At 38.9% G+C, this 12,218-nt stretch overlaps 1 protein-coding gene across 4 annotated transcripts in view; it reads left to right on the top strand.

The window, feature by feature from the left end:
* pbx4 (pre-B-cell leukemia transcription factor 4) overlaps nt 1–12,218 on the top strand; it is a 78,863-nt gene that overhangs the window by 53,885 nt on the left and 12,760 nt on the right. For all 4 annotated transcript variants that reach the window (XM_062049925.1, XM_062049926.1, XM_062049927.1 and 1 more), the window contains 4 exons: nt 6,975–7,219; nt 10,878–11,068; nt 11,164–11,299; nt 11,397–11,553. In XM_062049925.1, coding sequence (XP_061905909.1) covers nt 6,975–7,219; nt 10,878–11,068; nt 11,164–11,299; nt 11,397–11,553 — 729 coding nt within the window. The remainder of the gene's footprint in view (nt 1–6,974; nt 7,220–10,877; nt 11,069–11,163; nt 11,300–11,396; nt 11,554–12,218) is intronic.

Below are 12,218 nucleotides of genomic sequence, written 5' to 3'. Positions count from 1 at the left end.
ACCGTAGAAACATCTCTGTCTCGTAATCTGAGTAAAGAACGATCACTCTGTTTTAAGAGAGCACAGCTTGAATACAATTGAATAGCTTAATTGCTCAGACAGCAATGTGTTTATATACGTTCAGATTGAGATATGTACTTTCTTATTGGTTAAAAATGTTAGGTCTCTTGTTTTCATGTTAGCATTTAAAGGCCTACTGAAACCCGCTACTACCGACCACACAGTCTGATAGTTTATATATCAATGATGAAATCTTAACATTGCAACACATGCCAATACGGCCGGGTTAACTTATAAAGTGCAATTTTAAATTTCCCGCTAAACTTCCGGTTGAAAACGTCTATGTATGATGACGTATGCGCGTGACGTCAATCGTTGAAACGGGAAGTATGCGGACACATTGAATCCTATACAAAAAACTCTGTTTTCATCTCAAAATTCCACAGTATTCTGGACATCTGTGTTGGTGAATCTTTTGCAATTTGTTTAATGAACAATGAAGACTGCAAAGAAGAAAGTTGTAGGTGGGATCGGTGTATTAGCAGCGGACTACAGCAACACAACCAGGAGGACTGAGAGATGGATAGCAGACGCGCTAGCCGCCGAACTCACCTTAACTTCCTTCGTCGCACCGTCGATCGCTGTAACGCAGGTGAGCACGGGTGTTGATGAGCAGATGAGGGCTGGCTGGCGTAGGTGGATAGCTAATGTTTTTAGCATAGCTCTGTGAGGTCCGGTTGCTAAGTTAGCTTCAATGGTGTCGTTAGCAGCAGCATTGTTAACCTTCGCCAGGCTGGAAAGCATTAACCGTGTAGTTACAGGTCCATGGTTTAATAGTTTTGTTGATTTTCTATCTATCCTTCCAGTCAGGGGTTTATTTCTTTTGTTTCTATCTGCAGTTAAGCACGATGCTATCACGTTAGCTCCGTATCTAAAGTGTTTTGCCGATGTATTGTCGTGGAGATAAAAGTCTGTGAATGTCCATTTCGCGTTCTCGACTCTCATTTTCAAGAGGATATAGTATCCGAGGTGGTTTAAAATACAAATCCGTGATCCACAATAGAAAAAGGAGAGAGTGTGGAATCCAATGAGCCAGCTTGTACCTAAGTTACGGTCAGAGCGAAAAAGATATGTCTTGCACTGCATTCTAGTCCTTCACTCTAACGATCCTCATCCACAAATCTTTCATCCTCACTCAAATTAATGGGGTAATCGTCGCTTTCTCGGTCCGATTCGCTCTAGCTGCATTGAAAACAATGGGGAAATGTGAGGAGCCTTTCCACTGTTGACGTCACGCTACTTCCGGTACAGGCAAGGCTTTTTTTTATCAGCGACCAAAAGTTGCAACTTTATCGTCTATGTTGTCTACTAAATCCTTTCAGCAAAAATATGGCAATATCGCGAAATGATCAAGTATGACACATAGAATGGATCTGTTATCCCCGTTTGAATAAAAAAAAATCATTTCAGTAGGCCTTTAAGCCAGTGAGTCAGATCATAAGTTTATCAAAGTGCAGTTATTCATCACAGTTTTTCAAACCTTATTATTTAAAATGGTAATACTAATCGTTGGCAGTTTTACTGCGGTCAGTATTAATACTGTTTATCATTACATGCCTAGTTCTGTCACTTGCAACTTTTTCTTTATCCCCATTGTGGCTTATTTTGTAGTCAGTGTTGTTACTCTACCCAACTTTTTTTTGTTAAAAACAGTCAAAAGTCGGGTCTTCTGGAAGATTTCATAAGTATTTATTTAAAACTGGTCAGCGTTGGTCTCACTCCCGCAAAAGCATTGTCAAACAGTCCGTATTGCGTACGATCGGTCCCAAGAGCGAACTTCTGCAAAACTGAGCCTGAAAGTGCTCACAAAGGTGGTGGCCAGTCCAAAAAAAAGGGACAAGCTTGAGTTGTTCCATTCATTGAAGAGGGGAATTATGTCAAAAAAAATGTGTAGCTAATTACAATATATATAAATATTGGAGTCAAGTTCCTCCTTTTTAAGACTTTAACTTTTGTATTGTTCTTTCTTTCGGGGTTGAACGTGGGTTACATTTGGAGTTGCCATTTTCTCAGCCCTGTACCAGTGGTTAGACCTACCAAAACACATATCAAAATCCCCAAAACAAGAAACAGTAGTCAGGCAGAGTGAAAGCCGCAGATGGCAGCTGAATATATGTGTGTATGTTCTTTCAAATGAATTTCAAAACAAATGTGTGAATTTAATTGTATAATCGCTGTAATATTCGAACAGCGGAATTCTTTCTTTGGGCATTTAATTCCGTGGGATGATACGCAAGGAAGCAGATGCAATGTTCAGGCGAAAAATTAGCTTCGAAAACTGAGCGACCACTGTATATGTTAAGCTATCTACATTTTAACTTTGTGTTATAGGTGACTTTTTAGGATTTTTTTAGTTTTACAACATGTTGTGAGCCAACAAATAAGGACTTGTGGACTCCCTTTGGACACCCCTGCCATATACCGCTATGGATGAGGTAGAAAGTATAGTTGCAACAAGTGATAGAAAAAAAGCCACAACTTTTTGTCCATAATCCATACAAGTGCACAATCCCAACTCATCCCAGCAGCTGCTACAAGACTGTGCTTGAGTGCTATTGTAGGTAATCACGGCTTAATTGGACTAATTAGGGGAATGTAGGGGCATTAGGCTACAGCTGGGGGCCATAATGAGGTGGGGGGGAAAAAGGGGATGGGGCAAAATGGTGAAAAGCTTTAGGAGGCACAGTTGCCCTCTGCACTGTACAGTACAGGCCAAAAGTTTGGACACACCCTTTCACTCAATGCGTTTTCTTTATTTTCATGACTATTTACATTGTAGATTGTCACATCAAAAATATGAATGAACACATGCTTTGTTTGTTTACTTACTACTAAAAGACAAGTTGTCTTGTTTGTTCACTATTCTATTTAAGGACAACATTGCAATAATAAACATATGTTTAATGTACCCTAAGATTTTTTGTTAAAATAAAGCTAATAATGACATTTTTTGTGGGCCCCTTTATTTAGAAAAGTACTGAAATATTTTGGTACCAGTACCAAATTATTGGTATCTGGACAACACTACATGCATGATAACGTCACTAAAATTCCCCATAGAGTCAAAACCTGCATTATGCTCTTGTGATATAATTAATGTGATCGCTCCTTTCACGTTTTCTGAAGGAAATCAATAGAAAAACTACAAAATAATTAAGAAAGCATACAGTCCAGGTCAAAAGTTTGGACACACCATCTCATTCAATGTGTTTTCTTTATTGTCATGACTATTTACATTGTAGATTGTCACTGAAGGCATCAAAACTATGAATAAATACATGTGGAGTTATGTAACATGTTTTGTATTCTAGTTTCTTTAAAATAACCACCCTTAGCTCTGATTACTGCTTTGCACACTCTTGGCATTCTCTCGATGGGCTTCAAGAGGTAGTCACACTGCAAAAACTGAAATCTAAGTAAGATTAAATATCTCAAATAAGGGTGATATTTGCTTATTTTCTGTCTGATAAGATAATTCTTCTCGCTAAGCAGATTTTATGTTAGAGTGTTTTACTTGTTATAAGGGTTTTGGTCCTAAATTATCTCCGTAAGATATCACAGCTTGTAGCTGAGATTTTATGACCTACAGTATATTGAGTAAAACATGCTTGGAACTAGAATATCAACTGTTGCAAAGCTGTGTCATCAACACTCACAAGTATAAAACTACTTTTTTAAAGTAATCATTTCTTACTTCAAGTATGAAAAAAAAATCATGATGCCGAGCGCATATCGTTATGTCAAGATAATGGCACTAGCATTTACTTCATTTAAGAATATTTTTCAACATATTGAGCAAAAAGATATGTTTTTTTTCTACCAGGAAAAGTGCACTTGTTATTAGTGAGAATATACTTATTTTAAGGTATTTTTGGGTTCATTGAGGTTAGCTAATTTGACTTGTTTTGGAAAGACTTGACAAGCCGAATTTTCTTGTTCTATTGGCAGATAATTTTCCTTAGTTCAAATAAAATACCCCTAATTTTGGTTTGTTTTTTTCCTTGTTTTTAAACACTGACTTTTTGCAGTGCACCTGAAATGGTTTTCACTCATCAGGGTTGATTAGTGGAATTTCTTGCTTTATCAATGGGGTTGGGACCATCGGTTGTGTTGTGAATGAGAAGGTGTGTCCAAACGTTTGGCCTGTACTATACATCAGTTGTATTTCTTTCTGAGTGGGCAGTAAAAGATAACCCCTGGCCTCCCTCTCATGATGGACATTCAACCTGGTCCACAGCACTTTCATGTGCTCGCATGGAAATTGCGTCCACTTTGTCCGTACAACAGGTCCAAAAGAGAGTACCTTTTAGTTCGTAAGTTGTTGTTTATGTGGCTAAGTAGTGAAGACGACTGGTGGTGAATGGCTGCAAGGGAGGAAAAAAGTGGAGGGAAAATGACGGGCGAATCAGGGTCATTAGTTCAGGCGGCAGGGTCTGCTGCATTCCTGAGCCCTAAGATGGGGGAGCAGCAAAGCAGGAATGTGCCTTGGAAAGAGAAGAGACCTAAGCGGAGGGGAAGAAACAGGCAAGAAGGAACAAGAAAGAAAGGAGAGGAGGGGGGAAGAAAGGGAGGGAGTTAGACGGTTTGCTACAAATGGTGGAACACACTCATTTATCAAACCAAGGTTAGGGGGGTGGAAAAAAAAGCATAAAACTCATCTGCTCTGTCTTTTGCATCTAGAATGTTAGCGGGGAACTTTTCCTAACCGACCACATTTGCCGTGGAAGCGCTAACCTGTTTTTCCATGTCGCCCTCGACACAATGACTCACAACACGGCTATTGTCTGTGCGAGGCAGAGAAGCTTTGAATGAGTCGACTTTGTGCACTCTGCAACCCTTGACTTACTAGCGTAATTCTTCAGGGAGGACTAACACTACGCCGTTTCCTGCGGGGTTAGTTGTGTCATCCATTGAGAAAAAATAAATACATATAGCCTGGATTATGAAGATGAACATTTGTGTGCACTGCAAAAAGTCAGTGTTCAAAAACAAGAAGAAAAAAATACAAAAATTAGTGATTTTATTTGAACTAAGCAAAATTATCTGCCAATAGAACAAGAAAATTTGGCTTGTCAAGACTTTCCAAAACAAGTAAAATTAGCTAACCTCAATGAACCCAAAAATACCTTAAAATAAGTATATTCTCACTAATAACAACTGTACTACTATATGAGTACGTATTTTCTATTGTTTCATTGGAAATAAAACAGCGAAGTCCATTTGGCTGTCATCTGTTTTAATATGAGACACAATTGTGTCAAAGTCGTGATTTTTGATTTTTTTTACATGCTTGAAATAAGAAATGATTACTTTAAAAAAGTAGTTTTATACTTGTGAGTGTTGATGACACAGCTTTGCAACAGTTGATATTCTAGTTTCAAGCATGTTTTACTCAATATAGGTCATCAAATCTCAGCTACAAGCTTTGATTGAGATTGTTTGAGACTTTTATTAGTAGGTTGCACAGTGAAGTACATATTCCGTACAATTGACCACTAAATGGTAACACCCGAATAAGTTTTTCAACTTGTTTAAGTCGGGGTCCACTTAAATTGATTCATGATACAGATATATACTATCATATATACTATCATCATAATACAGTCATCACACAAGATAATCACATTGAATTATTTACATTATTTACAATCGGGGGTGTGGAGGGGGTGGGGGGGGTGGGATATGGACATCAAGTAGTGGACATAGAGAGAGAGAGAGAGAGAGAGAGAGAGAGAGAGAGAGAGAGAGAGAGAGAGATCAGAAGGCATAAGAAAAAGTATCTGCATTTGATTGTTTACATTTGATTATTAGCAATCCGGGGAGGGTGTTAGTTTAGGGTTGTAGCTGCCTGGAGGTGAACTTTTATTGCGGTTTTGAAGGAGGATAGAGATGCCCTTTCTTTTATACCTGTTGGGAGCGCATTCCACATTGATATGGCATAGAAAGAGAATGAGTTAAGACCTTTGTTAGTTCGGAATCTGGGTTTAACGTGGTTAGTGGAGCTCCCCCTGGTGTTGTGGTTGTAATATCTTACTGAGATCATTTAGGACCAAAACACTTAAAACAAGTAAAACACTGTAACATAAAATCTGCTTAGTGAGAAGAATTATCTTATCAGATAGAAAATAAGCAAATATCACCCTTGTTTAAGATATTTAATCTTACTTAGATTTCAGTTTTTGCAGTGTGTTGCTGATTAATTACCGGATGACACTAAACTCATTGGTCATTGAAAAATTGTGTTGGCGTTTAATGCAATTGTCCTGATTTAATAAAAGCTGTCTGCAATCTCACTTTGACGCATTAGCCCTCAAATCCAAATGACTCAAGTAAACGCACACAGTAAGAGGGAATGTTTCCGTCTTCATTGACTCCATTAGGACATACTGCTTTCATCTACTTCATGTGTGTACACAACACACTTCTATTACCTGTTTTCAAATGGAGTGAAATGTTAGAGGGGGTAAAAGACAGTTGTCTCCCTCCAGAAAGTTTGCACTAAGAGAGTGTTATCTGGAGGTTTGTATATGTGTGAAAGAGAGATGAGAGCGGGGCTGCGGGCTGACAGAGGTCCTGGTATAATACAGTGGTGGAGAGCAGCAACTGATAACTATACTTATGGCCACTGGGGCTCATGGTGACAGCACATGCACTCCCATTACTGCTCCCATGCCTCATGCCCTTATCTCTGGCAGCCTGCCACAGAGGGACCACACTGCCCTCTGCTGTGCATCCTGAGCAAGCTGAGGCTCATTGCGTATTCAGTGGTTGCATCCCCCCGACTGGGTTTTGACAGAGCCGCACCTCCTTTTGAATTTCAGTTCATCCTCCAGTGCGCTCGCAGAGAGAGGGTTCTGTTTTTTTGCAAGAACTTCACTCACTTGACCCAACCACTTTCCTTTTCTCCCCTCCAGTGCTGAGTATACGAGGTGTGCAGGAGGAAGACCCTCCGGATCCCCAGATCATGCGGCTGGACAACATGCTTCTAGCGGAGGGCGTGTCAGGGCCGGAGAAGGGCGGGGGGTCGGCTGCGGCGGCCGCGGCGGCAGCGGCGGCGGGGGGCTCGCCCACCGACAGCAGCATCGAACACTCCGACTACAGAGCTAAGCTGGCCCAAATTCGCCAGATATACCACTCGGAGCTGGAGAAGTATGAGCAGGTGTGGTCCTCAGGCTACTTTTAACTAATCCATTAAATGTGTCTTGTTAAACTGAATACATTGATATAAGTACATTTAAAGGGGCTGTTGGATAGACTGTTGCCTAAAGGGGGCTCTTGTTCCACAACATAAACTATGCCCCACTTATACCCGTACACAGCAAAAGAATAACATTATGTTGGAAAAGTATTTAATAGAATATCCGTAGTAATTTTGGTCCCCTGACTGACAGGCGGCTAGCAGGTAACTGTGTATGTCCATACACGGCAAAAAGTCAGTGTTCAAAAACAAGAAAAGAACATACAAAAATGAGGGGTATTTTATTTGAACTAAGCAAAATTATCTGCCAATAGAACAAGAAAATCTGGCTTGCCTCAATGAACCCAAAAATACCTTAAAATAAGTACCGTATTTTTCGGAGTATAAGTCGCACCGGCCGAAAATGCATACTAAAGAAGGAAAAAAACATATATAAGTCGCACTGGAGTATAAGTCGCATTTTTTGGGGACATTTATTTGATAAAACCCAACACCAAGAATACACATTTGAAAGGCAATTTAAAATAAAGAAAGAATAGTGAACAAATTGAACTGAACTGAACTGAATAATTGTACGTTATATGAGCCATAAATAACCAACTGAGAACGTGCCTGGTATGTTAACGTTATTATGGTAAGAGTCATTCAAATAACTATAACATATAGAACATGCTATACGTTTACCAAACAATCTGTCACTCCTAATCGCTAAATCCCATGAAATCTTAAACGTCTAGTCTCTTACGTGAATGAGCTAAATAATATTATTTGATATTTTACGGTAATGTGTTAATCATTTCACACATAAGTCGCTCCTGAGTATAAGTCGCACCCCCAAACTTGAAAAAAAACTGTGACTTATAGTCCGAAAAATACGGTATATTCTCACTAATAACTAGTGCACTTTTCTTGGTAGAAAAAAAAAATTAGACCTTTTTGCTCAATATGTTGAAAAATATTCTTAAATTAATTAAATGCTAGTGCCGTTATCTTGACATAATGATATGCGTTTGGCATCATGATTTGTTTTTTCATGCTTGAAGTAAGAGATTATTACTTTTAAAAAGTAGTTTTATATTTGTGAGTGTTGATGACACAGCTTTGCAACAGTTGATATTCTAGTTTCAAGCATGTTTTACTCAATATAGGTCATAAACTCTCAGCTACAAGCTGTAATATCTCACTGAGATCATTTAGGACCAAAACCCTTAAAACAAGTAAAACACTCTTAACATCAAATCTGCTTAGTGCGAAGAATTATCTTATCAGACAGAAAATAAGCAAATATCACCCTTATTTGAGATATTTAATCTTAGATTTCAGTTTTTGCATTGTACACAGTGTGGAGAATAATCACCTGTAACAAATAAACTGCATTTCTTAGTATCTTAAGTATCATTATCAATAGGGGACGAGGCTAAACATGTTACACACCAAGAGCAGGCATGCTAACCACTAGGCTAGCTTTAAACCACCCAAGAAATAAGTGCTTAGTAGACTTTAAGAAGTCAAGATGGAGCAGAAAGTGAGCAGCTATTAACAGGAAATTAACAAGTAGACTCTAGAAAGAAGATAATATAACAACTGTTGTGCTCTGTTGGTGTGTCAGCGAGGAGTAAACATCAGGCGGCTCGTTCCATAAATCGGTGGTGTTGATAGGATAATATCAGTATGTGATTGATATTAGAGACTTATTTAGTTTTTGTTGACTGTCATAAAGGAGAATAAGGACCTAGTTTGAATATTGTGTTGATATTGGTAAACTGTTAATAGCATTCACTGTAAATAAAGTGAAACATTTACAGCGAATACATGTGATCGGTATTGGTATCAGCCAATTTCACTTGTGGATGATTGATATCAGAGTGTCAATCATCCAATCATAGTGTCAGGCATACATCTGTTACTTTCTATGTTTAGAATTCCTTAAATTCCTCCAAAACTTAGACTTACACTTAGATCACCTACTCAGTGGCCTCGTGGTTAGAGTGTCCGCCCTGAGATGGGTAGGTTGTGAGTTCAAACCCTGGCCGAGTCATACCAAAGACTATAAAAATTGGACCCATTATCTCCCTGCTTGGCACTCAGCATCAAGGGTTGGAATTGGGGGTTATAGCACCAACAATTATTCCCGGGCGCGGCCACCGCTGCTGCCCACTGCTCCCCTCACCTCCCAGGGGGTGAACAAGGGGATGGATCGAATTTCACCACACCTAGTGTGTGTGAGACAATAATTGGTACTTTAACTTTAACTTATTTAGACACACTTTATTGATCCACGAGGGAAATTGTTTGTATGTTCCACACAGTAGCTCAGTTACAAAGGAAAGGATAATGCACACAAAGGCACAAAAAGAGAAAACAAAGTTCTAAAGTAGATAAAAAATGTACCATAGTAGCAATATAAAATATAACATACATGTAATATTTACATATTATATATACAGTATAAAATATGAGTGTGAATGTTGTCTGTCTTTCTGTGTTGGCCCTGTGGTGAGGTGGGGACTTGTCCAGGGTGTACCCCGCCTTCCGCCCGAATGCAGCTGAGATAGGCTCCAGCACCCCCCGTGGCCCCCAAAGGGATAAGCGGTAGAAAATGGATGGATGGATATTATACTATTGTATTATATTATTATATAACATATAACAAATCCCAATTACCATGTACAATATTACAGTACCGTATTTTTCGGAGTATAAGTCGCTCCGGAGTATAAGTCGCACCGGCCGAAAATGCACAATAAAGAAGGAAAAAAACATATATAAGTCACATTTTTTGGGGGAAATTTATTTGATAAAAGCCAACACCAAGAATAGACATTTGAAAGGCAATTTAAAATAAATAAAGAATAGTGAACAACAGGCTGAATAAGTGTACGTTATATGAGGCATAAATAACCAACTGAGAACGTGCCTGGTATGTTAACGTAACATATTATGGTAAGAGTCATTCAAATAGCTACAACATATAGAACATCCTATACGTTTACCAAACAATCTGTCACGCTGATATACGCCTATTCTCTTACGTGAATGAGATCAATAATAATATTTGATATTTTACGGTAATGTGTTAATAATTTCACACATAAGTCGCTCCAGAGTATAAATCGCACACAAACTATGAAAGAAACTGCGACTTATAATCCAAAAAATACGGTATATGTAAATATTACATATGATATATACAGTATATAATATATGCTGATATATTATTATATAATATATAAAAAATCCCAATTACCATGTACAATATTACAGTATATGTAACAGCTGCAGCAAAAAAAAGGGCAACATAAAATAAAGAGTAGATCCAGCAGAAAATATACATTATAAACAAAGAAAGGTAGCTAACATAGAAGCGGTCTGGTAATAGACAAATAAATAAAAAAAACAGATATTCTATTTTCACCTGTGGGGTTGCGACATTTTCTGCTTTCCCAGCAATACTTCCTGAACACAAGCCGCTTAACCACTTAAAAAGAGTTAGAAAACTGAGACCTTCTCTTCATATTTGCCAAAATGTCACCTGACAGCCACTGTTCTTGTTTTTTTTGTTTTTTTTTTAGTCTTTTAACAGTAGCTTTCAAGGCGTCTGTCTGTCTTCCCTCCGCAGGCATGCAGCGAGTTCACCAACCATGTAATGAACCTGCTGAGGGAGCAGTCTCGAACGCGACCCATCTCGCCCAAGGAGATCGAGCGCATGGTGGCCATCATCCACCGCAAGTTCAGCTCCATCCAAATGCAGCTTAAGCAGAGCACTTGCGAAGCAGTCATGATCTTGCGCTCACGCTTCCTCGACGCCAGGTCTGTCTGGCTGCTTTGTGCCAGAACGCCAGTTATTATATTCACACGATGCGCATTCCAATCATGGTGGTGACTATCTCCTCTCTCCATGTCAGACGTAAGAGGCGCAACTTCAATAAGCAAGCGACAGAGGTGCTCAACGAGTATTTCTACTCCCACCTGTCTAACCCTTACCCTAGTGAGGAGGCGAAGGAGGAGCTGGCCAAAAAGTGTGGGATCACCGTGTCTCAGGTAAATAAAACTGCTATAAGGGAAATAAGAGCGTCTTTTGACCGTTGTCTTGTTTTATTTATTTTTTTACCCATTAACATTATCAATTTGTTGCCAGGTCTCTAATTGGTTCGGCAACAAGAGAATACGTTACAAGAAGAACATTGGGAAGTTCCAGGAGGAAGCCAACCTCTACGCAGTCAAGACAGCAGTGGACGCCGCCAATGTGTCTGCGCAAGCCAGCCAGGCTAACTCTCCGGCGACACCCAACTCAGGTAGCATGCATTCCATCTGCACCCTTAGCTGATAATTAATAATATATTGAATTGTTGTTTTTCCACTGTAGTTGGACACACATGCTTATGTATTGTTTTCATATTTTTTCCCAATACATAGGATGTTAATTAATCTAATAAAAAAATATAACCCCAACCCACTCCCAGCTTTACAATACTTTGGATAGAAATTTACATAGCAATTGGGAATACCTACAGATGCAATACTTACCGTATTTTTGGGAGTATAAGTCGCTCCGGCCGAAAATGCATAATAAAGAAGGGGAAAAAATGGAGTATAAATCGCATTTCTTGGGGACATTTATTTGATAAAACCCAACACCAAGAATAGACATTTGAAAGGCAATTTAAAATAAATAAAGAATAGTGAACAACAGGCTGAATAAGTGTACGTTATATGAGGCATAAATAACCAACTGAGAACGTGCCTGGTATGTTAACGTAACATATTATGGTAAGAGTCATTCAAATAACTATAACATATAGAACATGCTATACGTTTACCAAACAATCTGTCACTCCTAAATCCCGTGAATGAGATATATAATATTATTTGATAGTTTACGGTAATGCGTTAATAATTTCACACATAAGTCGCTCCTGAGTATAAGTCGCACCCCCGGCCAAACTATGAATAAAACTGC

This window comes from Entelurus aequoreus, linkage group LG06 (assembly GCF_033978785.1).
Source record: "Entelurus aequoreus isolate RoL-2023_Sb linkage group LG06, RoL_Eaeq_v1.1, whole genome shotgun sequence".
Classification (NCBI taxonomy): Eukaryota; Metazoa; Chordata; class Actinopteri; order Syngnathiformes; family Syngnathidae; genus Entelurus; species Entelurus aequoreus.
This window is presented reverse-complemented; position numbering and strand designations above follow the sequence as displayed.